At 52.6% G+C, this 24,574-nt stretch overlaps 1 protein-coding gene across 1 annotated transcript; it reads left to right on the forward strand.

Annotated features, from left to right (window-relative positions):
- Window positions 1-1,953: 1,953 nt before the first annotated feature.
- On the forward strand, window positions 1,954-24,013 carry RBP2 (retinol binding protein 2). Its single transcript, XM_004602940.2, has 5 exons — window positions 1,954-2,073; window positions 8,214-8,338; window positions 16,331-16,509; window positions 22,134-22,235; window positions 23,883-24,013. The coding sequence occupies exons 2-5, from the start codon at window positions 8,266-8,268 to the stop codon at window positions 23,931-23,933; spliced, it is 405 nt and encodes a 134-aa protein (XP_004602997.1). The 5' UTR covers window positions 1,954-2,073; window positions 8,214-8,265; the 3' UTR covers window positions 23,934-24,013.
- Window positions 24,014-24,574: the final 561 nt, after the last annotated feature.

The raw sequence follows: 24,574 nt of genomic DNA on the forward strand, positions 1-24,574 counted from the left end.
GAGGGAGGGAGGGAGAGAGGAAGGGAGGGAGGGAGGGAGGAAGGAAGGAAGGAAGAATAGGAGAGAGGGAGGGGGGAGGGACAGAGGGAGAAAGAAAAAAGGAGAGAAATGGGGAGGGAAAGAAAAAGAGGAAGAGAGGAAGAGAAAAACAGAAAAGAAAGAGAATGAGAGAGAGAGAGAGAAAGGATGATTGATAAAGAAAGAACAAGCAGATTTTACTCCTGCAAAAGTCCCAGAGAACAAGTTCGTCTGTGACTTCTCTGGATGAATACACCCTTTCCTGAGTGTGAGTTGGGGGCTGGGTACTTGCCTCAGAGTGGGAGTCAGGCCTAGATGGGCATTGCTGGGAATCACCGACGGGCATTGCTCTCCTGCCGTTCATCCATCCACGTCCCTCTGGTAAGTTGCTCTAAACCCATGTCCTGTCTCACAGAAATGAAACCAGCCTAGATATTCTGGAGCCGTGCACACAGGCTCACTTCCCCTCTGGGGCTGCCTGGAATACTTGTGGCCCACCCCCCATCCCCCACCCCCCGCCAGTGGCATCTGAGTCTATGAAGTTCCTAAGCTGTTGTTTATCCACAAAACAGTGTATCATCATTCCTTCGAATTTGAGTGAGAGTATAGCCGGGTAAAGTATTCTTGGTGAACCATTCATTTCATTGAGTTTTTTTTCACTATATCCCACCATTGCCTTCGGGCTTGGAGGGTTTCCTCTGACAGGCCTGCTGTGAATCTAAGGGGTGCTCCTTTGTATATGATTTCCTTCTTCGACCTTGCTGCTTGCAGGACTGTGTCTCTATCCATGACATCCATCACTCTAACTATGATACGTCTTGGAGTTTTTTTGTTAGGGTCTCTCTTAGCCGGCACCCTTCGGGCTCCTTCCCAGAGGCATCTGGAAGATTCATCACTCAGCCTCGAAATGGGGATGTTGACAGGAATTCGCCAGAGAGCTGAGAAAAGGCCTCTGGAGACGCGGGGGTCCACCAGGGAGTGTTGGTTGGGTTCCCTTAGGGATTGTGAGGGGCCAAGGTTGGGAGCCGCTGCTCTAACCTGCCCAATAATTTCCGCTCTCATCCTCAGCCTTGTAGGCTGCAGTGAAGCATGTCTGGCTTTGCATCTGCAGGCTTCTCAGCTGTGTGACCCTTGGCAGGGCACCTACCCTCTCTGAACCTCCTCTCCCAGCTCTGCTGAGGATTCAGAGTTGGCTCCTCCCTAGCAGGGCTGCTGACCGAGTCCATGACATGGGGTCCACTCAACAAAAGCCATGATTGTTGCGCCAATCACAGGTCAGACCTCTTTCTGGAACAAAACCCTCTGGAGGACAGGTTTTGAATGGTCACATCGTCATTGATTTTAATCTAATAGCGTTTGACAAATGGTGAGATAGTCTGTACTGATATCGATAAACTCACCGACGTTTTTATTCAATGTTGAGTCTTGAAAGATTGCTGGCAGCTGGGGGTTGTGGGCCTAGAGTCCTGCCCTTGCCTAGAATATGCAGGAAGTTGGGGGTCTCTGCTCCCCCCTCACCCAGCCCCAACACTCCTGGCTCCTGAGGCTGGGCAAGTTAATAGAGAGATGAGGGCCAAAGAGATAATTCAATGGGCAAGACTCTTGTATTGCACACAGTCTAACTTAGTCTGACCTTCAGCAATGCATAGGGTCCCCTAAGCACTGCCAAGAGTGATCCCTGAGCACAGAGCCAGGAGTTAGCCCTGAACACAGCTGGGTGTGATCCTAAAACCCCCAAGCACAAAAATAAACAAAACAATTAGACAAATGAGCAGGAGAAGACCAGTTTTAGTCTTCACCCCACTGCTGCCTGCTGATTCCTTCTCTGCTATGCGCCAGGCACTGGACGAATGAGGGTAAATAAAACAAGAACTCACCTCTCATTTCAGGGAGAAAGATAATGACTAAGTGGATTCTGCCTCATCCGGGAACTTTGCTGAAATAGATACTCCTGTGTTGTATGAATATTCATTCGGTCAGAGACGCCGAGACAAGGAACGCGAGACAAATTATTGTTCACGGAGGGCCCAGATTCGCTCAGATCCTGTGACAAAGGTAGAGCATTCTGAGATCTCCTTTTATTACCATCCTACCGTACACACCTCTAAAGGGCTCAATACAGTGACCTCATCAATAAAGTTACAGGAAGAACACTGAGGCATTGAGGTATACATTGTTTCATTATGTCCCCAAGTCAGTTAGTTTCAACTTCTGGAAAGAAATGCAAAACTGAGATCCTACAGGTGCCACAAGCACCTGGGGTTTGCATATCAAGCTTGTTTGCATAACAAGCTGGGTCTGGCATCTGTGGGAAGAGGAAGACTGACTCCCTTATTATACTAAGATTTAGGCTATTTACTGACGGCAGATTAAAGAAAAAGATGTTCAGCTCTATCTAAACCGTCTGGACACACGAGTCATAGCTCACCCATTTTCATGGGTCCCTATGCTCCTGCCCGTTTGTGGGTCAGTCTCCACGGTCTCATCCTAACAGTCTAGTTGAGCCCCAACACTCCTGGCTCCTGAGGCTGGACAAGTTAATAGAGAGATGAGGGCCAAAGAGATAATTCATCGGGCAAGACTCTTGTATTGCACACAGTCTAACTTAGTCTGAGCTTCAGCAATGCATAGGGTCCCCTGAGCACTGCCAAGAGTGATCCCTGAGCACAGAGCCAGGAGTTAGCCCTGAACACAGCTAGGTATGATCCTAAAACCCCCAAGGACAAAAATAAATGAAACAATTAGACAAATGAGCAGGAGAAGACCAGTTTTAGTAACACACCCAAGCAAGTGGGAACAGAGACTTACATTCTATGCCAAGGGGCCCGGCCCATGAAAAAGGGAGGGCAGAGGGGATGATGCTAGGATCGAGCCTTGCTTCTAGATGCACGTGCGTAGCCTTAAGGTACACTTCTGTGACAAAAGACCATTTCTGGAGTCAGCCTGAAATCCAGGACAGCTCATTTCTGCAGGTAAAGCTAAGTTTCTCTGAAAGTCACAGGGTCACTTTAACCCTGGTTCCCCATGTCGAAGTGACAAGTATTGAAATAGCCTGACTAAAGATATTTGTGAGGTAGTGGTCTCATCTGGATCTTCTAGATGATGCCCAGACTGCATTCCTTAGATCCAACTGAAGGCAAGATCATCGGAAGCAGATTCCACTGGGTAGAATTGTTAAGGGCAACCCATGAAATTCTTTTCGGGGAGCCGGGGACAGTCTCCGTGGGAAGAAGTGGTCTTGGGTAACCCGTACCAGATCCTGGCCACTGGTTTAGAGAGTGGAGAGGTCTGAAGGATGACAGATGGGCCCCATCTTGGGTGTGGAGGATCACAGAGCTATGTAGGCCTGGGAGGGATTAGGGTCTGTGGCCTTCTGTTCTCCTCCCAAGATTCATGGGAGCAGAAACAAAGGGCTACAAGTTGCATCAAAACTAGTCAGGCCTGAGCTGCCTGCTGGTGGCAGGAACTCCTGGATGAAGCCAAAGTTGGTGGCGTGTCCCGGCTCCATGAGCGGCACATCCAATGTGCCTGAACATGCAGGCCACAGGGCATTGCTCAACCGGAGGGAAGGGCCGGCCCAGAAGCTGGGGAAGCACACAGTTGTCACATTTCCTGTGAGGAAACACACTCTAGTCCTGAGACGGGAAGGCAGAAGCCAGCAGGCCTGGGCCGGAAAGACCACTTTTAACTTCAGGGCTCCAGGCAAGGAACAAGGCCCACCCGACGCCCTCCAGGAAAGCAGGTAAGTTCCCAGGAAGCATGGCTGTGCTGGTCCTCAGAAGAGAAATGAGTCTCAGGTGCCAGCTTCTAGGGGAACCCACCTGTCCGCTTAATGGGGTGCCCTGCAGGGAGCATCACATTGTGTAAGCTGGAAAGGTTGCTGATGAGTTTCCCGGGCTTGAGCATCACCCAAGGGATTCCACAAAGAATTCTGTAAAGAAACTCGTGTTCTGTGAATCCAAAGGCGAGTGGAGGCTAGTGGGAAAGAGATTACAGTGGAGTCACCGGGGTAACTGAGGAAATATGAAGAACTTCCAGGTAAGTGATTCATGAACAAATGAAGAGTCAATGGACCGTGGGACCGGACTTATGAAATGGGACCTCCACTGCCACTTGCAAAGATGCTGCATGTCACTGAAAACTCATCACAGATTTTGTACAAAAGCAAAACAAAACAAAGCAAGTGGGGTGTGACCGCTATGAGAAAAACGTCACTATTACTTTAAAGCAAGGTGTGATGATGTAGTTGAAATATGGCAGATGATGATGCTCCAAAGAAAGGTGTGGGGAATATTTTGTTGATATTTTCTTCACTGATGGCACAGACAGCAGAGCTTCTATTACCGTGTTCAGCACATGTGAGTTGCTGGGGGTTTAAACTCATGACCACATGCTTGCTCTAATCTCAACTCCTCCAGTCAGCAAACTCACAGCTGGATGAAGTTGACTTGGGTTAGATTTGTCATTCAATAGTATTGTAACCATCATCATCATTATAAGTTGTTCCTTTCTGTTATCAATTTGATTATTGTATTATTTCTTTACAGGCAACCTACACAGTTGCTTTATTTTCTCTGGGAGATTTTAGATTTTTATTTTGGTATTCTACATTTCCAGCACCTTATTCTGTGTTACATACATACATTCTAGATAACTCCCCAACTCTGATTCCTGGTTTACTAGTTCTCTCATTACCTATGTTTAATCTGTTATTTAATATATTGTTGTTTTACTCTTCATGACTGTATTTTTGTAGCTACAGTTCTCTTTAAAGCTTATTAAAAGTCATTTTACCCTTTTACCTACTTATATGCAGAAAAATTTCTTTCACATAGTTTGTACCTGATCACTTTATTATTCAAAGCTCTTTGAAGTCTAATCTGATAATTTGTTTCTGCTGATGCTAGTTTTATGGCAGATTATTTTCATGTATGTTTTACAATTTGGGGGTTACATTTGATATGGCTTTATCACAAGGAACTCTGGATAACGTGACCTGAGGCGTGTCCTGATGGACTGTTTCACATTTATTCCTCTCCTGTGATCTAAATGTATGATAAGCTCAGGCCTTTACATATCTTGACATATTGACTAGCAGGCAGGGTAAATTCAAGTTGCCACCAGTTAGAGGGAAGCAGAACGCTTCTGGAACTCACACCGATCCCAGGAAAAACACACAAACTTCCCTGTTGCCTTTGGCCGACTTTGTCTCACGCCCTTACTGTGTAATCTGCATTTGGGCTCTATGAAATACCTCAATTTTGACTTCCTGTCTTGTGGAAGGTGAAGACCATGGGGTCAAAGCGATAATACAATGGGTAAGGCACTTGCATGCACAGAATTGACCTGATTTTGATCCCCAGCGACCTATATGGTCTCCGAGGTGCCCCCAGGAGTAATTCCTGAGTTAAGATCCAGCAGTAACCCTGAGCATCACCAGGTGTGCCACAGAAAAAAAAAAAAACCCATAACAAGAAGGTGAAGACCATCCCATTAAAGCTCAAGTCTGATTTGTTGTAATTAGTAACTCCATTCTTGGCCCCAGGTCCTAACAGAATGGCTTTTTGTTCCTTGCTCATAGGGAGGACCTATTTGTGTGGAGCCCTTGAATCTGAGCATGGAGTACCCCATCCCCCTCCCCCTGGCGCTGAGCGCCCAGACAATCAACGCCCCGGTGGACCTCAAAGCCCGAAGCCCAGGTCTCCTCTGAGCCCAGCTGCAGCCTCTACTACGCTGTTCTTTGCTCCCTTCTCCTTTTCAGCCCACTTTGGCCTTTTGACCCCCACTAGCTGGACAGTTTTTGACTTTGCGCCTTCCTGACTCCTGTATATGGGGCGAGATAAAGAACGCGCCATTTTGATTTGTATCTCCCTGATGACTGGTGATGTGAGCATTTTTTCATGTGCCTTTTGGCCATTTGTATTTCTTTTTTGAGGAAACTTCTGTTCATTTCTTCTCCCCATTTTTTGATGGGGTTGGAGGTTTTTTTCTTACACAATTCTACTAGTGTCTTGTATATCCTGGATATTAATCCCTTATCAGATGGGTATTGGGTAAATATTCTTTCCCATTCTGTGGGCTCTTTCTGTATTTTGGTCACTGTTTCTTTTGAAGTGCAGAAGCTTCCTAGTTTGATGTAGTCCCATTTGTTTATGTTTGCTTCCACTTGCATGGTCAGTGCTGTTTCGTCCTTAAAGATGCTTTTAGCTTCAATGTCATGGAGAGTTCTGCCTACATTTTCCTCTATGTACTTTATAGATTTATGTCTGATATTGAGGTCTTTAATCCACTTTGATTTGACTTTAGTGCCTGGCATTAGACAGAGGTCACAGTTCATTTTTTTTTTGGTAGCTATCCAGTTTTCCCAGCATCACTTGTTGAAGAGGCTTTCCTTATTCCATTTCACATTTCTTGCTCAAAGATTAAGTGGCCATATATATGGATATTTGGGTGGAAACAACCCAAGTGCCCTAAAACAGATGACTGGTTCAAGAAACTTTGGTACATCTACACAATGGAATACTATACAGCTGTTAGGAGAGATGAAGTCATGAAATTTGCTTATAAATGGATAGACATGGAGAGTATCAAGCTAAGTGAAATGAGTCAGAAAGAGAGAGACAGACATAGAAGGACTGCATTCATTTGTGGAGTATAGAATAACATCACATGAGGCTGACACCCAAGGACAGTAGATACAAGGGCCAGGGGGATTTCCCCATAGCTGGAGGCCTGCTTCATGAGTGGAGGGGAGAAGGTAGATGGAATAGAGAAGGGATCACTAAGAAAAAAATAGCTGGAGGAATCAGTCGGGCTGGGAGTTGTGTGCCGAAAGTAGATAATGGACCAAACATGATGAACTCTCAGTGTCTGTGTTGCAAGCCATAATGCCCAACAGTAGAGAGAGCGTATGGGGAATATTGTCTGCCATGGAGGCAGGGGGAGGGTGGGAAAGGAGGGGTATACCCGGGATATCGGTGGTGGGGAATGTGCACTGGTGGAGGGATGGGAGTTTGATCATTGTATGATTATGACCCAAACATGAAAGCTTGTAACTATCTCACGGTGACTCAATAAAATTTAAAAAAAAAAAAGAAGAAGAAGAACGCGCTGTTCTCTGTCCCCCAGACCACTCCCAGGTAGAGCTCTTTGTCCAGGTTTCACAGCACCAGAGTCTGACAGTATCTTCACCCAAACTAGACTTGCTTTGCTGGGGTGGTGTTGGTCGGCTTATCTCAGCCCACACTGCTAGTCTCTGGGGTGCCAGGCGACCTGACTCAGGCCTCATCTCCCACAACCCTGAGTCAGATCGGGACTCTGCCCACTGGCAGAGTCCTCATCCAAATGCCACTCGAGACCTCAGCCTTGAAGAGGGCCTCAGCTTGCTATGGACTGGATGGAATGGTGAAGCAATATCATGGCGCTCCGTGGTGCCCGCTGGCGCCCCCTGCTGCCCACCCCTGCCCCAGCAGTCCTGCTTTGAGCCGACTCAGACTCCAAAACTTGCTTTTCTGTTCAAACCCTGTTTGTTGCCCAGAGGCCCTTGGGGTGCTTCCCTAGGGGTCAGGAGAGACAGGCTCCAGAGTCAGCCTCCAACACACTTTTCAAGTTGACCTTAGCACACCAACAGGGGGAGGACTTTGGAGCCAGACGGTCCCGGTGAATCTCGCTCAGCCTCTTGCCAGCACGGGATTTGACCTTGAACATTTCTCTCTGCGAAATGGAGAGGGCAGAGCCTCCCTAAGAACACTAGTAAGATCGAGCACGCTGGACGAGCCAGGGAGTCACCCCAGCTCCCCCAGAGGTGGATTCCCATCTTTGCATTTCACCAGGCAGGCCCTAAGTCTGGCTCTACCATCTGGCCAGCTCCTGATTCGAGGCTGGGAGCTCGTGGGGAGAGCAGGGGTTGGACACCAAGGTGTTTTCCTCAAACGCAGCAAGGGATGTCTGGTGTGGAGCTAAGGGCGGCCCAAAGTGAGGTTCTGCAGGTCTGGTGCAGGGACTCGGGACACCCACGCCGGGCCCCTTCTGGTCCTGGAGCTCTGGATTGCCTGGAGCCCAGGGCTGAACTTTGCAAAGGAAAAGAAAGTTCCTCTGAGCTGTGCTTCGGACCTTTGACACTGTTATCTCCGATGAGGCTGTAAAGCTGGTCAGCCAGGCTATAAAAGGAGTGTTCCAACACCTTCTTCCTGCAGCCTGCTTCCCAGCTGTCTACCGCACACCCGCCTTCACCGAGAGACCGCCACAATGTCCAAGGACCAGAATGGAACCTGGGAGATGGAGAGCAACGAGAACTTCGAGGGCTACATGAAGGCTCTTGGTGAGAGCACGGGGGGCCCCGGGGAAGAGGGTGGGAACCTCTGGGATAACAGCAGCTCTGAGGAGCTCTGCAGAGGAGCTGTGCAGCATCAGGCAAGTTCCTGAAGGCTCCGTTTCTTCATCTGCATGCTGGAAGTTACATCTAGAACGTTTTTAACAAAGTGCTAACCCCACAGGTGACTTAGCTATTTGGTTGGAGGCTATGCATCCACACCCAGGTGCATTTGGGGTACAGAGGCTGGAGATCCTCCCTGTCACAGATCAGGTTAGGCAGGTTAGGCTGGATCTTTCCACAAAGGACCCCTGCCCCCTGCATTGCTCTTCTGTGGTGGTGGAGCAGCAGGAGAGGAATAGGACAGTAACTCACCACCTGGAGAAACGTGTATCCTGGAGATCAACCAACTCACAGCTTAGGCGACTTCTGAGTCTAAACTTCTGAGTCTAGACTAAAGGGTGTATGTGTGCGTGCGTGCGTGTGGTGTGTGTGTGTGTGCATGCGCGCATGTGTGTGCATGTGTGTGGGTGCATGTGTGTGTGCGCATGTGTGTGCATGTGTGTGGGTGCATGTGTGTGTGCGCATGTGTGTGTGCGTGCGTGCGTGCGTGTGTGTGTGCGTGCGTGCGTGTGTGTGTGTGTGTGTGTGAGAGAGAGAGAGGTGATCATCCTCACCGAGAGGAGGGCTGTCTTGTGGGGCTGGCAGGAGATGCAGACCTCAGCCCTGGAGCCTGCACCCTTGTGTCCCAGCAGAGGGGAGGCGCTGGCAGAGGGACTCCTGTTTGCCTGCAGTTGTCTCGGGCCTGGCCCTTAGCAAGGAGCTCTGGCTGCCTGTCCAGACTGCTCTCACCCTCCCCAGCCTTAAAGCTTAAAGGTGGGGGGAAGACAGGAGTACCCAGGTGGGCACTGCTGGACCTTCGAGCAGCAGCTCAGTGCTGAGCCAGGGCCCATAGCAGCGGCCGGCACTGTTGACCCAGACCCACAGAGACATCAGAACTGACTTGCCCCTCTGCCTAGGGAGGGTGGCCATCACAGCCCGGCCTGCTCTGCCCATGCCGTTGAGTGGGGATGCTCGAGGGAGTCCACTGTAGCAGGCCCATTTGGGGGACAGCGACAGGAAGCAATGGGGCATCTTCCATTGGTTCTGTAGCCAACGGGCCTGTGCTGATTTTAGGTGTGAAATCCAGAATCCCTTCAGCTGGGGCTCTGCAGGGCATGCTCTGAAGCTCCTTCTTTAGGAGCTTTTTGCTGAAGTATTCCTGCCTGCACCCCTTTAACCTTTGGGGGAGCAGAGGAGCCGAGTGCATTGCCCTCTGTCTCGCCCAAAACCTCTTTCTGAAATCAGCATCTCTCTGCTCTCTCGCTGCCACCCCCCTTGTGGGCAGGTGCTCCCGAATGGAGCCATAGCTGTGAGCCTTGACTGTCTGTCATGCTCCCCAGTGTCCCTCAGCCCCTCAGCCCACCGGTCCCGGCACCCTGACGTCAGGGATCACCTTGATCCCAACTGTCAAGCCGGAGATTCTGCAGTATAGACGGGGCAGGTTCACACTCACCGGATCCAGGGCAGGACCAGGGAAACCCAGCATGAGGGGGTGCTGGGTGCCTCCATTTCCCCAGCTGCTGATCCCCCCACCCCAGTTCTCAGAGTCCCCAGTGCAGGGGGTGGGTGCAGGAGTTGCTTCTGTTCACTCTCCTTTCACCACCGAGACTGACACTGATCCCCGCCCTGCACAGGGACCCCAAGGCTGGGATTGAGACGGGGCTTGGGGCTCAGTGTCGCCACGGAAGTGGGGGTCACCGTTCCAGTATCCCGTAAAAAGCTGCCGGGCGTATGTGTGTTTCCTCACCCTTGCCCTGCAAGGCGGGCACCTTCTCCACCCTGACAAATCTGTGAGGCGTGCCCTCCTTGCCCTCCTGCGAGGGTTGGCATTTCAACCTCCACGACCCTCTCTGCGAATCCCTCGTGTGCTCACACCGCCAGCAAGCGCCCTTCCAGTCTCTCTTGACTCCCTGGCACTGGTAGGAGGCTCCCTGGGTGGCCTGGGTGCAGGGGCCTGTACCAGGAGAGATTCCAGCTGAGTTACTGGCTCTGTCCCCAGCCGTGACTCACCCCTGCTCAGCCCTCCCACCTGACTCAGCAGAGGGGTACAGAGTAGCCAGGGTTTGGGGCGCGCCCGAAGGGTCGAAGGTCAGTGTCCCTGCCTCCCCTGGTGTGTCAGGGCAGGGGTGCGGGGTGGGGGGGATTTCCCCGATCTTTTCTGGACCAGGGGAGAAGGGGAAAGGAGGGTATTTCAGGGACAGCCTGTGGGCAGGCAGAGGGCCCTGACTGAGAGGCATGTGGAGTGGGGGGCCAAGACGCAGACCAACCCTCACACCCCACCGGAAGTTGGAGCCCTGGATTTCTCCCACACATGTGATGAGCCAGGCTGAGCCCTGAGGTGGGACAAATACCTCCCTGGCCTGACACAGGTGACGAATCAATCACCCACAGGGAGAGGCTGGGAGCAACGTTCTTAACTGCCCCTGCTTGGGGGACCCTCATACTCCCCCCAGGCCTCTCAGACAGCCTCAGGAACTGGCTGTGGCCGAGGGAATCCAAGGCTTCCCCACCGGGTTAATTGTTGGTGCCACCCTGCCCGGGGGTATCGCCAAGCCCTCACTGGCCTGTCAGCCTGGGAGCGGGCTGCACCCAAGGAGCAGCTGAGTGACCGCTCCTCTGTGAGCGGGGCTCAGAGGCCACCTCCTGCAGCTTCCATTCTGCCCTGTTGGCAGGGAGGTGAGGTCCACTGCCAGGCGGCTGCAAGGACCCCCACTCTCTGGGGACGGGGTGGGGGGAGGAGTCAAAGTCCTGCTGAGTCTGTGGGTGTTGGGTGGGAGGGTACAATCAGACGGGACGTGGCGTGGCTCCGGGGCTCGGTCCAGGGAAGCAGCATCACAGGAAGCAGAGCAGCGAGGCGGGTGTGGGCTTGAGCAGCTGGTCACTGAGGGAGTCCCCAGGGCTTCCAGGTGGGCTGGGGGAGGAAGGAGGAGGAGTGAGGGCAGCCGGGAGAGAGGGCAGAGGACAGGAGCAGAAGCAGCTGTGTGGCAGGAGGGGCGCGCCCTAGGACTCAGGGATGGGTGCGGGATCCTGCAGGGACAGGAACTGCCTCTAGAGGACAGAGGCCATCAAGGCCCTGCAGACAACTGGGCCACGGGAGGTGGGGAGGGTGGCGGGGGTGAGGGGGGTGGGGGGTGCACAACCAGCAGAGGCTTTGGGAGTTGCTTGCCACTGCCCTGGGCAGAGAGAGCAGCCCCCAGGGATGCCCGTGAGTGAGTGGGAACGAGGCAGGGGTGAGCCTGGGAAATTCAGTCCCCAGGGGCAAGTTTAATCGAGGAAGTCAGGGAGTCGGGTGAAAGGTGCCCGGAGCGCTAACAATGCCTCGGTGTTAGCTCCAGCTCCTAGATTGTATTTGTCTGGACCTCCCCCAACATGGAATGGCCCATTGTCTCCAAAGATCTATTTTTAATCTCAATTCAAATGCACAAGTTCCCTACAAAAATACTACCTGTGGTGGTATCGGGAACAGCCCTCCAGACTGGGGCACTGTGAGAGGTCCAAGGTAGCCGGCACTTACGCCACCACCAGGAAGCATTCCCTGGTTGCCTGCATTGCTGAGAACCCCGTTCCCATCATTCAGGGACCCCCATCCAGCACTCCAGGAGGGACTCTAGGTATCAACTGGGGGATGTCCAAGAGGGAGAGCAGGCGGAGGGAGGGAGTCGAGACCGGAAGGTGATTCGGGAAGTCACGAAGCTGTCAAGAACAGGAAGAGGGGTTTTTGGGTGGAGAGGGCTGAGTGGGCAGGAGCCGGGGCTGCGTGACATGTGACATGACACCTCTCCGGGCACGGGGACAGCACGGGCAAAGCCACAACGCCAGTGTAGAAACAAAAAGCGCTGGTGGGTTGGGATGTGGGGAACAAGAGGGAGGGTCGGGGGGACCCGCTCCAGCTTCTCTCCGCTCTGGAAGGCTGTCCCGGGCTCCAGCGTGAGGAGGGCAGCTTGGCAGGCAGGGCGGGGAGGCGGCTGGCTCTGCAGGTGACACATGAAGGGCTGGGGGGCTGATGGCCGTGCTCCCCGAGCTGGGAGGGGAGGACAGGGTCGGCGTGCGGGCGAGATGAGGCCATCAGGGCTTGGAGATGCTCTGGGGAGAGAGCAAATGTGGTTGGTCTAAGGGCTTAGCCCTCACTCTCTGTGAGCCCAGGGCCGCAGGGACGGAGACAAGGCGGCGAGTGCGTCCAGATGGGGCCGCGGCACTGAGGATTCACTTTGGCCTGTTTTGCTGCCAGGAATCGAGACACATCCCAGGACAGGATCAAAGTAGGCGACTTGGTGAAAGGGGCAGACTCAGGGCGTCCTCGAGGAGGAAGCCGGGGGCACAGCTCTCCGTTGTATAGGAGGAGGGGGCTGCAGCCTGGAAAAAGGAGGGACTTTCCAGGGGTCCCCTGAGGCTGGGAACCGGCGTTGCTCCCACGGGGTCCCTGTGCTCCCGCGTCTCCTGCCCAGTTCTTTCCACTCAGCGTTCTGGGGGCTCAGGTGGCATTGTCCAGAGTCGGGGCTTTTCCTGGAGAGTTGCCCACTGGGCACACAAGAATGAGAGGGGAGGGAGGGAGGCAAAGGGCCAGGAAGGGGGTGGGGGTAAGCCAGCCGGGACCGCGGTGGGCACACACCGACCGGGGACGTCTCCCAGCTGGCCACCATCCAACAGGACTTTCGAATGGGGAAAGTTTGGGAGGTGGACAAGCTCCCGCCTGTCCCCCGGCCCCTTCCTCTGGCTCTTCCCTGGCACCTGCTGGTAGCACCGCTACTGGCTGCATGCCCATGGTGGGTACTAGACTGTAGGGGGCTCAGCCAGTGAAGGCTGCAGGGTGGGGGCCGAGGGGTGGCCAGCTGGTGAAGGGGTGGAGGGAAACATCCCAGGGTCCCCAGCCAGGACAAGTCTGCAGAGCTTTGTAGCCGGGAAGGAGGGAGGAGGGGCGGGGGCGGGTCTCCCTCTCTGACTGTTAGCTGTGGGAGGGAATGGCGTCGGTGGGGGGAGGGGGAAGAGCGATTTGCCCTTTTCTCTCTGTTTCTCACTATCGCCTAAGCCTAAGCGTGTTAAGGGTCTGAGAATTAGGGAGTCCAGGTTGGAAGCCCCTGGAAGCTGCGCTGTGAGGGGTCTCGGGTTCCCTGCGATGAATCCCATGTCTCTGCTCTTTCACTTACCAGGGGCGCCTGCCCTTTTAGCCTGCAACTTTCCCACTTCCTGCCACCCCCCACACCCCCCCACCCCAGCACATTACAAAGCCTTTTAATGTAGACTAGCACGCTCATATTTCAATTTTATGACTTGCATTGTTCAAAATGCACTTATGAAAAGTATGCTTTAATAAAGTCCCCCCCCGCGCTGTGTGTGTGTGCACTTTTTCCTTCTGTAGCAGCCACACGCCATATATATTATTCAGAAATAGCTTGCCTCTGGACCTTTTCCTCTCAGATGGAAATTCATTTCACCTGCCATAAATCAGGCTCCGCGATACCTTCGATCCAGGAAAGCAGGCGAAAGCATCCTTGATATCCCTGGTATTCAAATCCTCTATCAGGAACATCACTTCCTCTGCAAAGTCCAAGGAGAAATTGTTGTTCTAATGTGAGAGTACGTGTGTGTGTGTGTGTGTGTGTGTGTGTGTGTGTGTGTGTGTGGCGCCACCTCTTCCTGCTATTGGAGCCATCACCTCTACCACCAATGCGATTGGCGCCCCCTCCCCCCTGCCCCCAGTAGAGCAGAGGTGACATGATTAACTGATTTGTGCAAACACTGAAGGGTGGCCAGGGAGCTGAGCCATTTTTCAATCCCAAGAAGCAGCTCTATTTGCATGGAGACCCTAATAGGATCCCCACCCCCCCCCAGGCCTGGTCGGAAGGATTGGCTTGCAAGGAGGCAGCCGGCTCAGACTCGCTGATCTCAGCCTCAGGCCTTTGGAGCTGTGATGGACCTGACCGGGCAAGCAGGAGGGCAAGCCGTCTTTTTAGTGAGGGGACCATTGGTGAGGAAGGAGAAAGAGAATGGAAGCGCAGGAGCGTTCGCCTACTGGGTAGCTCCGAGCTATTTATTTTCCACTTATTTCTCAGAGCCTCAGTTTCTCCTCTGTGGCGTGAAGATAAACACTGGCTTCTGCCTTCCCCTGTGGTGCCCAGGCTTCCTCCATCATTTCGATGCAGTTCCCCCGCCCTTCGCTTCATCCTGCAGATCCTTTTTGCTTTTTGCTTTTCGTGTCCCGTCTCCTCGCCTCAGTTCTGAACCTGTAGCATCCATGGAGGTCCTGAAGTTTGACTCCTGGACGTCGAGGGACTGTCTCGGGTGTGTGGAGAGCAGCAGGAGTGGTCATGGGGCAAGCCTTGCCAAGGAAACAAAAATTTTACACTGGCTTCCAGAAGTATCTGGCAAATTCATAGGTCAATCTGTGGCCTATGAATCTGGCAAATTCACAGCCAAGGGGCCAATGAGACACCACACTGACGCAATCAGAGGCCGAGTGTAATGATGTTTGCAGAAGTTTCCTCTGTTTCTAGATCGTTTCCTGGTACAGGGCTGTTTAATGTGGGTGATGGTTGGCACACAACCCCGGGTCAGTGAATAACTTTGCTCCAGATTGGAAATGCAAAGCTCAGGAAATAAAACTCTCTGGGGAAAGAGACTGCTCCCTTCCCCTCGCTAATATTCTCTAAGAAATGAGTAAGATATTGGTAATCCTTACCAATATCAAGACAAAGCAAAAATGTAGATTTAAAACATGGGAGATCTTGATCGACATTGAATCTGCTGAGGCATTTGCAGAATTCCTCAGATTCTCCTGTCTTCTTTGGCTTGCTTGAGATTTTTAAAAAAATAATCAAACAGCAAATGATTGTTTATCTTTCCTAAAAAAAAAATTAGTAGAGCCATGGTGGAGGCAGAATAGCCTGATTAAGTAAGATCCCCTCCCAAACCTATCCATTTATTTAAAAAATGAAAATTTACTGAAATAGTATGAAGCTGTAAGAAAAGGCAAAGTCAGGCAACTTGTTCAGTGCCACACCGCTGGAACTGAAGGGTGTTATATTCAAGAGGACAAGTCTGAGGGAGAAGGACCAATTTTAGATGATCGCATGCATTCGTGGAAAAAGAACAATGAAATGAGAGAATAGGTCGTAGTGAACAAGGACAAATCATTGGTGTTAGAAGTGACAAAGGGACAGGGTAGAGGTTCACCTCCCACTCTGCTAGAGACATTGACAAAAGTCCCATCAGAATCCATGACCTCAACTGCAGAACCCCAGTTATTATTATTACTTTTTTTCTTTACATCATGACTTTGCTGTGCTATAGCACAGCAGGTAGGGTGTTTTCCTTGCACGCCGCCGACCTGGGTTTGATTCCTCCATTCCTCTCGGAGAGCCTGACAAGCTACCGAGAGTACCCCGCCCGCACGACAGAGCCTGGCAAGCTCCTCGTGGCGTATTTAATATGCCAAAAACAGTAACAACAAGTCTCACAATGGAGACGTTACAGGTGCCCGCTCAAGCAAATCGATGAACAATGGGACGACAGTGCTACAGTGCTACATCATGAGATCTAAACTCTCAGGAGGAAAAAAAACAACTGAATAGGTCAAATTAAGAACTGGAAGGGGTGGAGGTGTGTGTGTGTGTGTGTGTGTGTGTGTGTGTGTGTGTGTGTGTTTGTGTGTGTGTGTGTGCATGTAAATTTCTGTTCCCACCCTCTCCCATCAGGCCTCCTTAGGAAATATCTGGAGACCCCAGTTTCTCGGCAGCTCTGAGACTCCCAACTGGCCAAGTGTATGACAATGCTTGTTTCCCACTTAGGTAGAGAAATGTGGCCGGGCCATGATCTGTCTGGCTCCACATATTTGGCCTTGTTAGAGAAATGAATGAGTCTAGCCACGCACATCATAACCTCCACAACTCCCTGTGCCAACAGATATTGATTTTGCCACCCGCAAGATCGCAGTGCGCCTGACTCAGACAAAGATCATCAATCAGGAGGGTGACAACTTCAAGACCAAGACCAACAGCACGTTCCGCAACTACGACCTGGACTTCACGGTGGGCGTGGAGTTTGACGAGCACACGAAGGGCCTGGACAACCGGCACGTGAAGGTACGCACCCGGGCCGGCTGTGGCGCTCACGCACGCGCACAAGCGTTGCCTCGCTGGTGCCACCGGAGGGAACCAGTCCTGTCACCGAACTCACGTTCTGGCCAGTTACTCGAGAGATGGGGTTGATGGGAGGAAATGAAGTTCATCCAGGGACGAGTGACTGGGGAAAGGGGCAGACTCGTGTCCCCCCACTAAGCCACGTGACTCACAAGTTGGGGGTCCCTGGGAGGGGCTGGTTCGGGAGATAGGTTAGAAGAAATTTACAGTTATGGGCCGAGCAGGAGGGAGCCCCCCTTTGAGGCTGTTGGGGCTGGTGTCACTGTTAATGGCCCACCGTGTCTGTTCCTGGTGATGGGGTCAGCCCAGCATCCGTCTCCGGGGTCCATGAGATGGCCTTGAAGAGGCCTTTCCCAGGGCCCATGGTGTACTCTTGGCGCCTGACCTTGCCCTGCCACCTTCATCCCCGCCTCAAAGTGCTCCAGCATTGGGCAGACCCTTAGGACGGAGGGTCGGGCGAATACCCTGCAGGGAGAGTGGGAGAGGAGCAGGGTGGAGCCTCAGCGCTCACTTGCTCTCAGATCCAGCTGGGGAGATCAGGAACGGGGCCGCCAGGGAGCCCTGAAACTTCAGGCGTGAGAGCCCAGCGGAGTCTGCCCTAGGCTCAGAAGCAGCGGGGAGATGAGAGGCAGAGCGGGGCGGGAGCCAGCTTGGAGCCAACAGGAGTCGTGTGCAGGCAGGGGAGGGGAGGGAAGGTCAGGAGCCAGGGAGGGCGGGGAGGAGCTGGCCGCAAGTCTCCGGGACAGCAGTGCCCAGCTGCACCCAGCCTACCCCTGGCCTCAGCTAGCTACTTGTTTTTTCTTCTCTCTGGCCACTTTGTTTTTCTTTTCAAGAGGTAATCAGCTATTTCATCTCCATTTCTGCTGTAATTTAAAACTGTTTCATGGTTGTGTTTGTGTCGTCTAGGCATAAATGAGCGTTTATGTAACACTTGTATTGGCGCCCACACTGCGGAAGGAGCAGGTCTGGTGGGGAGGCTGCAAGAATAGGGCCCTGTCTGCAGTTTGGTGCTCCGGGGTGGTGTCACAATGTCACAGCCCAGCGCCCCATCCTCCCTGTTCCAGCTGGGTTCACTGCACCCCTCTTGGGGGTTCCGGATCTGATGATGCCTGCTGGGTGCCCGCAAGCAGGAATGGGCACCCTGGGCATCTCTGTCCTATTTAAGGATTCTTCCCCCCCTCTCCATCCCCCCACCCCAAATTAGCATCATTCAAGAACCTCAGAGAATGACATTGCCAGGGAAGCTTGGAAGGAATCCAGTTTGTCACTGAGCTTAGACATCCAGGCTCAGGCAGTGTAGACCAGGTGGGCAGCGAGAAAGTTCCAGGGACCCAGCGCCTCTGTGCCCTGGTCACCCCCTCCAGTGCCTCGGCTGGACGCCCGTGCTCAGGGAGTTTAGGTTGAGAATTCTATCCTCAGGGGTTCGGGTTCCCCCCCAGAACACCAGACCAGCCCCTCCAGGACCACTTGGGGACAGGACCCCCCTCCCCACTGAGTGCCCTGCACCCCAAGGTCTTCTCTGGGCCACCAGGAGCACTTTCAACATCCGAGGTCTCCACACTCCCCCAAAGCCCAGGGCTCTGTCTCCTGTCCCCAGGAGCAGGGGGACCTGCTGGCTCTGAAGCCAAGAGGGACAGACACATTGTATTTCTCAGCTGAGTTGTTCCAGCGCCTAGATGATGCCAGCCTTCAAGTCGGGCGGAGTCATCATCAGGGCAAAAAACTCAGCGGGGAGTGAAACATTTGAATTGCTTCCACACCCACCTTCCATCCACCAGAGCCGGTCTCAAAGGACACCCCAAGCTTGCAGCTCTGAAAGGCTCCGGGGGTCAGGAGGTTGCGGGGTGTGTGTGTGGGGGGGGTACTCCACAGCTTTGCAGAATGGCGGGGCTCAAAGGCCAAGTCATCAGATGCCAGAACCAATAGAGAAATTGGATTTTTGCAGCCTGGATTTTTGCAGGCTTCTGCAGCTCCAATGGAATCAGTTCGGTCTGACGGCTTGGCCTCGGCTGAGGCACGGCTGGGGGAGAGCTGGTGCTGGCTCAGCGTCCTGTCACCTTTGACAGGGGAGAGCTCCTGGGGCTGGAGAGACAGCACCCTGGGCAAAGGCAACGAGGAGTAACCCTTGAGCATTGCCAGGTGTGGCCGAAGCCCCGTACACACAAAAAGCCACCAAACAACAACAACAACAAACACCAAAATGACAGAAACAACTCAGCCTTTCTTTCCTACCCTGAGGGGATTCTCCTCCGCATCCCCATCTCCGACCTCCCCTGCCTTCAAGCCAGGTACCTTTCCCCAGGTCTGCTCTGAGCCTTTAGGATCGTCCCCTCTCTTCCACAGCATCCCACATGAACGAGCAGATGTGCACCCATGGGGGATCACCACTGGGGCCAGGTGCTGAATGTGCTCTGGAAGTTTCCATGGCACGAGGAGGCTGGCCGAGTTTTCCAGGCTCAACAACTCTCCTTAAGGGAAAAAAAACTGTGCCAAGGTTGCCCCTCGGGGTTCTACCTCCAAACTCTTCACAAAACCTCGGACTCAGTGCTTAGATGAAGTTGTCCCGTTCCTTGGTCGGGGTCTAGGGCCCGTGGGGGAAGGTTAGGAGGCCCAAGTTGAGGCTAGAAATCCACCTCATCTATCCGAGAGCAGACTCAGGGTCCCAGACCAACAGTGCAATGTTGCAGTAACACAAGAATATTCCAGATTCCATATGGTTCCCTCCCAGGAGAGCAAACCGTGTGTTAAGCTTTTCAAAGACGTTCAGGGACCTTGGAAGGACCCACAGGGAGGCATTGAAACTCCCTTTAGAAAGCATGTAGGGTTTTATTTTTAATTCATTTGGGGGAAATTGATCCAAGCAGGTTTAAAAAAGAAATTCAAGGCTGGAGATAGTACACGAGGTAAGGCGTTTGCCTTGCAATGCCGCTGACTCTGGTTTGATCCCTAATACCACGTCGGATCCCCCGAGCACTGGAGAGGTCAATACTCCTGAGCTTACAGTCAGAAATAGCCCGTGAGAAAAACTAGGTGTGACCCACCTCCCCAACCACAAGAATAACTTAAGAGGGGTGGGAGCAATAGTACAGCAGGTAGGGCACTTGCCTCGCACCTGGTTCCCCGAAGTTCAATCCCAGGCACCCAGGATGATCTCCTGCCAGAAGTGATTCCTTAGTGCAGAGCCAAGAGTAACCCCTGAGCACCACTGAGTGTGACCCTACACCAAAGCAAACAAACAAAGTAACACTGAAGAGGCAAAAAGAGGAACTTCCTAGCCGGCCTCACACCCATCCTGCAACATTTATGGAACATTTACAGACACACTTCCCTTGTTCGGTGTGGGGGTCCTTATTCTTGCTTTTGGCTTTTTAATGCTCTCTCTTTTTTTTTTTTTTTTGATTTTTGGGGCACACCCAACCAATGCTCGGAGGTTACTCCTGGCTCTGCACTCAGGAATTCCTCCCCGGCGTTGCTCCGGGGACCATATGGGATGCTAGGGATAGAACCCAGATTGGCTGCGTGCAAGACAAACACCCTCCCCACTGTACTATCACTCTGGCCCCTGCTTTTTCATTCTTTATGGGTGTGGGGAAGGGGTTCAGGAGGCCTGGGTGATTCTGGGCTGGCCAGGTGGGCCAGTTCAATGCTTGGGCCCTGCAGTATAGAAGACCACCAGGGTTCTCCCAGAAGTGCTTGATAGTTTCCGTGGTCACACCTGGTGGTGCCCTTGGTGGGGGCAAGGTGTGGGGGGGATAAGTGCTACAAAGGATCCAATCAGGATTGAATACACTAGTGCCATCTCCCAAGCGCCAGCTTTTTTAGGGAATAGCACCCTCCGTGGAGCCAACTTGAGTCTGTGAGGGTGATGCGCCGCCTCCTCCAGGGCGGTTGGAGCGCCCAAGAGTGCATTTAACCAGCCTCCCACTGACAGAATTTATGAGGCATCCAGCCCTTTGCTGGATGTGTTGAGGAGTAAAATGGGGAGGAATAAAATTGTACATAAACTGTATTCTATGGTCAAGGTCAAACATTATTTTAGAAATAGGTAAACTTAACAATGTGTAGAAAACAGATTTGTGACAAAACACAGGCCTGAATGTGCAAGGACAGTGAATTAAAAAACAAAATAATAATAATTAAAAATGGGGCCCGAGAGAAAGCACAAAACATAAGGCACTTTTCCTCACGTGTGGCTATTTTGGTCACAACCCTGGTTCAAATCCCCAGCAGCTCATAAGGTTCTCCACACAGCACCAGGAGTTACTCCTGAGCACAGAACCAGAACCAGGAATAGCCACTGAGTACTGTCAGGTGTGGCCTCAAAATACAATCCCTCAGAACAAGTCAGTTTATCACCACTGGCTTTACGAGACACGGAGAAAAGTAAATGCTGGGGTCTTTGCATAATAGTTCATCATTATACCAGAAGCAGAGGACGGGGCTGGTCCCCCAGCAGGAAAAGGACAGTGTCCCAGGGAAAGGCACAAGAGGACACAGAAAGGTTCAGGTTCAGGGTCGACTTGTTTGCAAGTACGTGCACAGGGCTTGGAATATTTGGGGTTCAAACTGGTTTCTGGTCTCTCCTGCTCAGCTGGGCCTGTCTGTTGAGTAAGTGGTCTGTATCCTTGTACCAGCTCGGGGCCCCTCAGGGTGAGGGGGATGGTGAGAGGCCAGGACTGGGAGAAGCGCTACCCTGCAGGTTCTGGAAGGCCAGGCTGCCTCAGGAGTGCCCCCTCCTGGGAGTTGGGTACCTTCCCTGCCTTTGTTTCCTACAAGTTGCTGTTCACAGCTTGTGCTTCCTGCGGGGAGAACTCCCAGAAGCTGCATTCTGGGGCAAAGAGTAGACACCATGCTCTATTTTCAAAGGTAATGCAAAAAGATTCCCACTGACGTCTATAGCCGCCAGCCAAATCAGAGGGTGTCTGCCTTGCTGCCTCCCTCTCCCGCTACCCCCCCCCCCCCCCCACACACACACACACTCTGATTTTGGACCATATGATGAATTGCATCTGAAAAATAAGCCAGCCTGGGTTGAATATCTTTTCTTATGGATGTTCAAAAGCCACCTGCTGGGGTGTTATTGTTTTTTTTTTCCCCTTCCTTCAAGTCCTCTGTTTGTGTCCTTTGTTGAATTTCCAATTAGGGTAATGATCTGTTTCTTATTGATTCACGGAAGCCCTTTACATAGAAGGAAATTGGGTCTTTGTCCAGTATTGGTTGCAATTTGCTGTGTCAGTTTGGCAGGTGTCTGTTGCTGTGGAAGTATTTTTCTCTTCCAGACATTTTACATCGTTAGAGAGTCGAATTTATCATCTCCACCCCCCGTGGGCTGGGATGCTGCCTGCCATCTGGCAGAACGGAAGAGGAGAGTTTCAACAGAACCAGCTGCCCGAGGCCGAGCTGGCCAGAGCAGAGGGTGTGGGGAGAGGGTGTGAGAAGGTTGATGTCAAGGCCTGTGGGGGGACAACGGGGGTCCAGCAGTGCAGCCTGGACCCCAGCTAAGTAATAAGATTTGTTGGGTCCTGATGGAGACTACCCTTTGACCTGCCTGAACTCTGTCATTGCAGTCGCTGGTCACCTGGGAAGGGAATGTCCTCGTGTGTGTGCAGAAGGGGGACAAGGAGAACCGAGGCTGGAAGCAGTGGGTCGAGGGGGACAAGCTGCACCTGGTAAGTTCTGGGTTTTGCCCCACACCCTGGGGCTGCGGTGTCCACCCTTTCCATTCCTTCACTGGCCCAGCTCTAGGCCAAGGCAAGGGGCTGGAGCCATAGCACAGCGTGGAGGGCGTTTGCTTTGCATGCGGCTGACCCGGGCTCAATCCCAGTATCCCCATATGGTCCCCCAAGCACCGCCAGGAGTAATTCCTGAGTGCAGAGCCAGGAGTAACCCCTGAGCATCATTGGGTGTGGCCCAAAAAGCAAAAAAAAAAAAAAAGACAAATGCCCCTTCCCTCCAAGGGCCAGTCCTACTCCCCGAGCTCAGGGGACCTAGGGGAGAAGTATACATGGCGGCTTCCTGAACACTGGCAATTAAAACCAAAGATCAGACTGCTGAGTTAGGAAGCTGAAATCCAAAGAGAAATGCAGGGAACCTTCTTAAGACCAGCCAGGAAGAAATTGAGGTAGACAGTGGAGAAGCCCAGAGGAGGAGGGACTGGCGGGTTTGAGTCTGCAAGAAGAAGGGGGCTCAGAGCGGTCAGGCCTGGGAGGCCAGTCCTCCATGACGGGTATGTCCACTCGATGCCGCCCCTCCCCCCCAAGAGTTTTGGTTCCTTTGGAACTAGAGCAGAGGGGCGGGAACCACGGCCGATGCTCTGAAATGCGAGGTAGCTGCTGAGGGAGTGAAATCTGCCACTCGCCCATACTCAAGGCAACCTGGATCCGATTTCAAGGGGAAGTGGGTGCGTGCACTTGCGCCTTCACCCCCACCCCCCAACTCACTGGCTCACCCTGTGTTTTGAGTGAATGGCTTTCACGCCATCCTTCCTCCCTGCATCCATCCATGTGCCGATGGAGCCTGTGTTGCCCTGCCTTGGGACGCCCCAGTGTGCTGCAGAGCCAGCTTGGCCTCTCCGAGAGCTGGTTTCCCAGGCACTGTCAACTGGTGATAAATGGGCGGCAGTCACCACGCTCTCCACCGGCGGCCGTGCTCCCTACCTGCCTGGGGCGGATGATGGATTTTTTTAATTGCAGGACAGTCCCCAGTAGGGCCCGAGATGGAGACCCATGGGGTCATTGTCACTTGCCTTGATATGGTTGTCCCCATATTCCAGTTTTACTCATCGCCCTTAGACGATTCTGAGGTGCAGATAAGGCCTGGGGGTCCCTGCTAACCGGATGAAGAACTACATCTTCACTGACAAGCAGCCCTGGGGGGGCCCACCAGCAGCCCACGCCATGTGGCCGCCTGGACCCCCACCAAGTTCTCCAAGTCAGAGGCCCTTCGCGTGGCGGGACAGCCGGGCAGCCCTCACCTTCTCCCCTCTAATCCCCGCCTCCCGCGGCCTCTCAGCCTTTTGTAAATTAGGCCATGTTGCTTTAATCACGAGAGTAGGAGAAATCCCACCCAAGAGGGTTATTTCTTTGCATGTTTCATTTTTATAGTTGTTCAAGTGTCAAAATCAAATTACTGCTACCTGCAGGGCACGGCCGCTGATTGGGTCTGTGAGGTGCACTTGGCCCAGAATGACGAAGTGTCCTCCTCACTCCAGCTCCCCCCTCCCAGCCCCTGCTCCCCGCCATGGCCCCAGGGAGGCAGGGACCGGGCAGAAGGCAGTCCCCACTTCTCAGTCACCCGCCTGCTTTCTGCTGTTGCAGGAGCTGACGTGCGGTGACCAGGTGTGCCACCAAGTCTTCAAGAAGAAGTGAGACCCTCGATGAGTCAGCCCGCACATGTCCCCTGCTCCCCAGGAAGAGCCTTCTGCTGGCTTCTGGAACCTTCCCACTCCTGACAGCGCACTAAGACCCCTGGATGGGTTTTTACTAAATCAAGTGTGTAACAGAGACCGGCACAGTCTTCCTTGAATTTGGGCATTGAATAAAAATCAATTAAAAAACACTCCCAATGTGAATACCCTGGATCTCTTTCTTGCAATTTCTAGAAGCTTTTGTTTTATCCACAGGCAGAAGAGATGGTTTTCCTGAAGTTTTCTGTGTGTTTTTGTTGTGGTGCTTCCTTCCTTCCTTCCTTCCTTCCTTCCTTCCTTCCTTCCTTCCTTCCTTCCTTCCTTCCTTCCTTCCTTCCTTCCTTCCTTCCTTCCTTCCTTCCTTCCTTCCTTCCTTCCTTTCTGTTAGTGTGTTTGTTTCAGAGTTGTTTTACCTGAAGACATTTTCTGACCAACATAGCATCTCCTCACTTAATTCTTTGGGTTTTTCTTTTTAATCTATTCAAGTTCTATGATTTATAATACTGTTAATCTGTTAATGATACACCTAATTCTAACACCACATTCCTACCAGTACACACACCTGCCTTTCCAAGGACCCCCCAATCTCTCCCTTTTTTTTTT

Source organism: Sorex araneus, chromosome 2 (assembly GCF_027595985.1).
Source record: "Sorex araneus isolate mSorAra2 chromosome 2, mSorAra2.pri, whole genome shotgun sequence".
Taxonomy (NCBI): domain Eukaryota; kingdom Metazoa; phylum Chordata; class Mammalia; order Eulipotyphla; family Soricidae; genus Sorex; species Sorex araneus.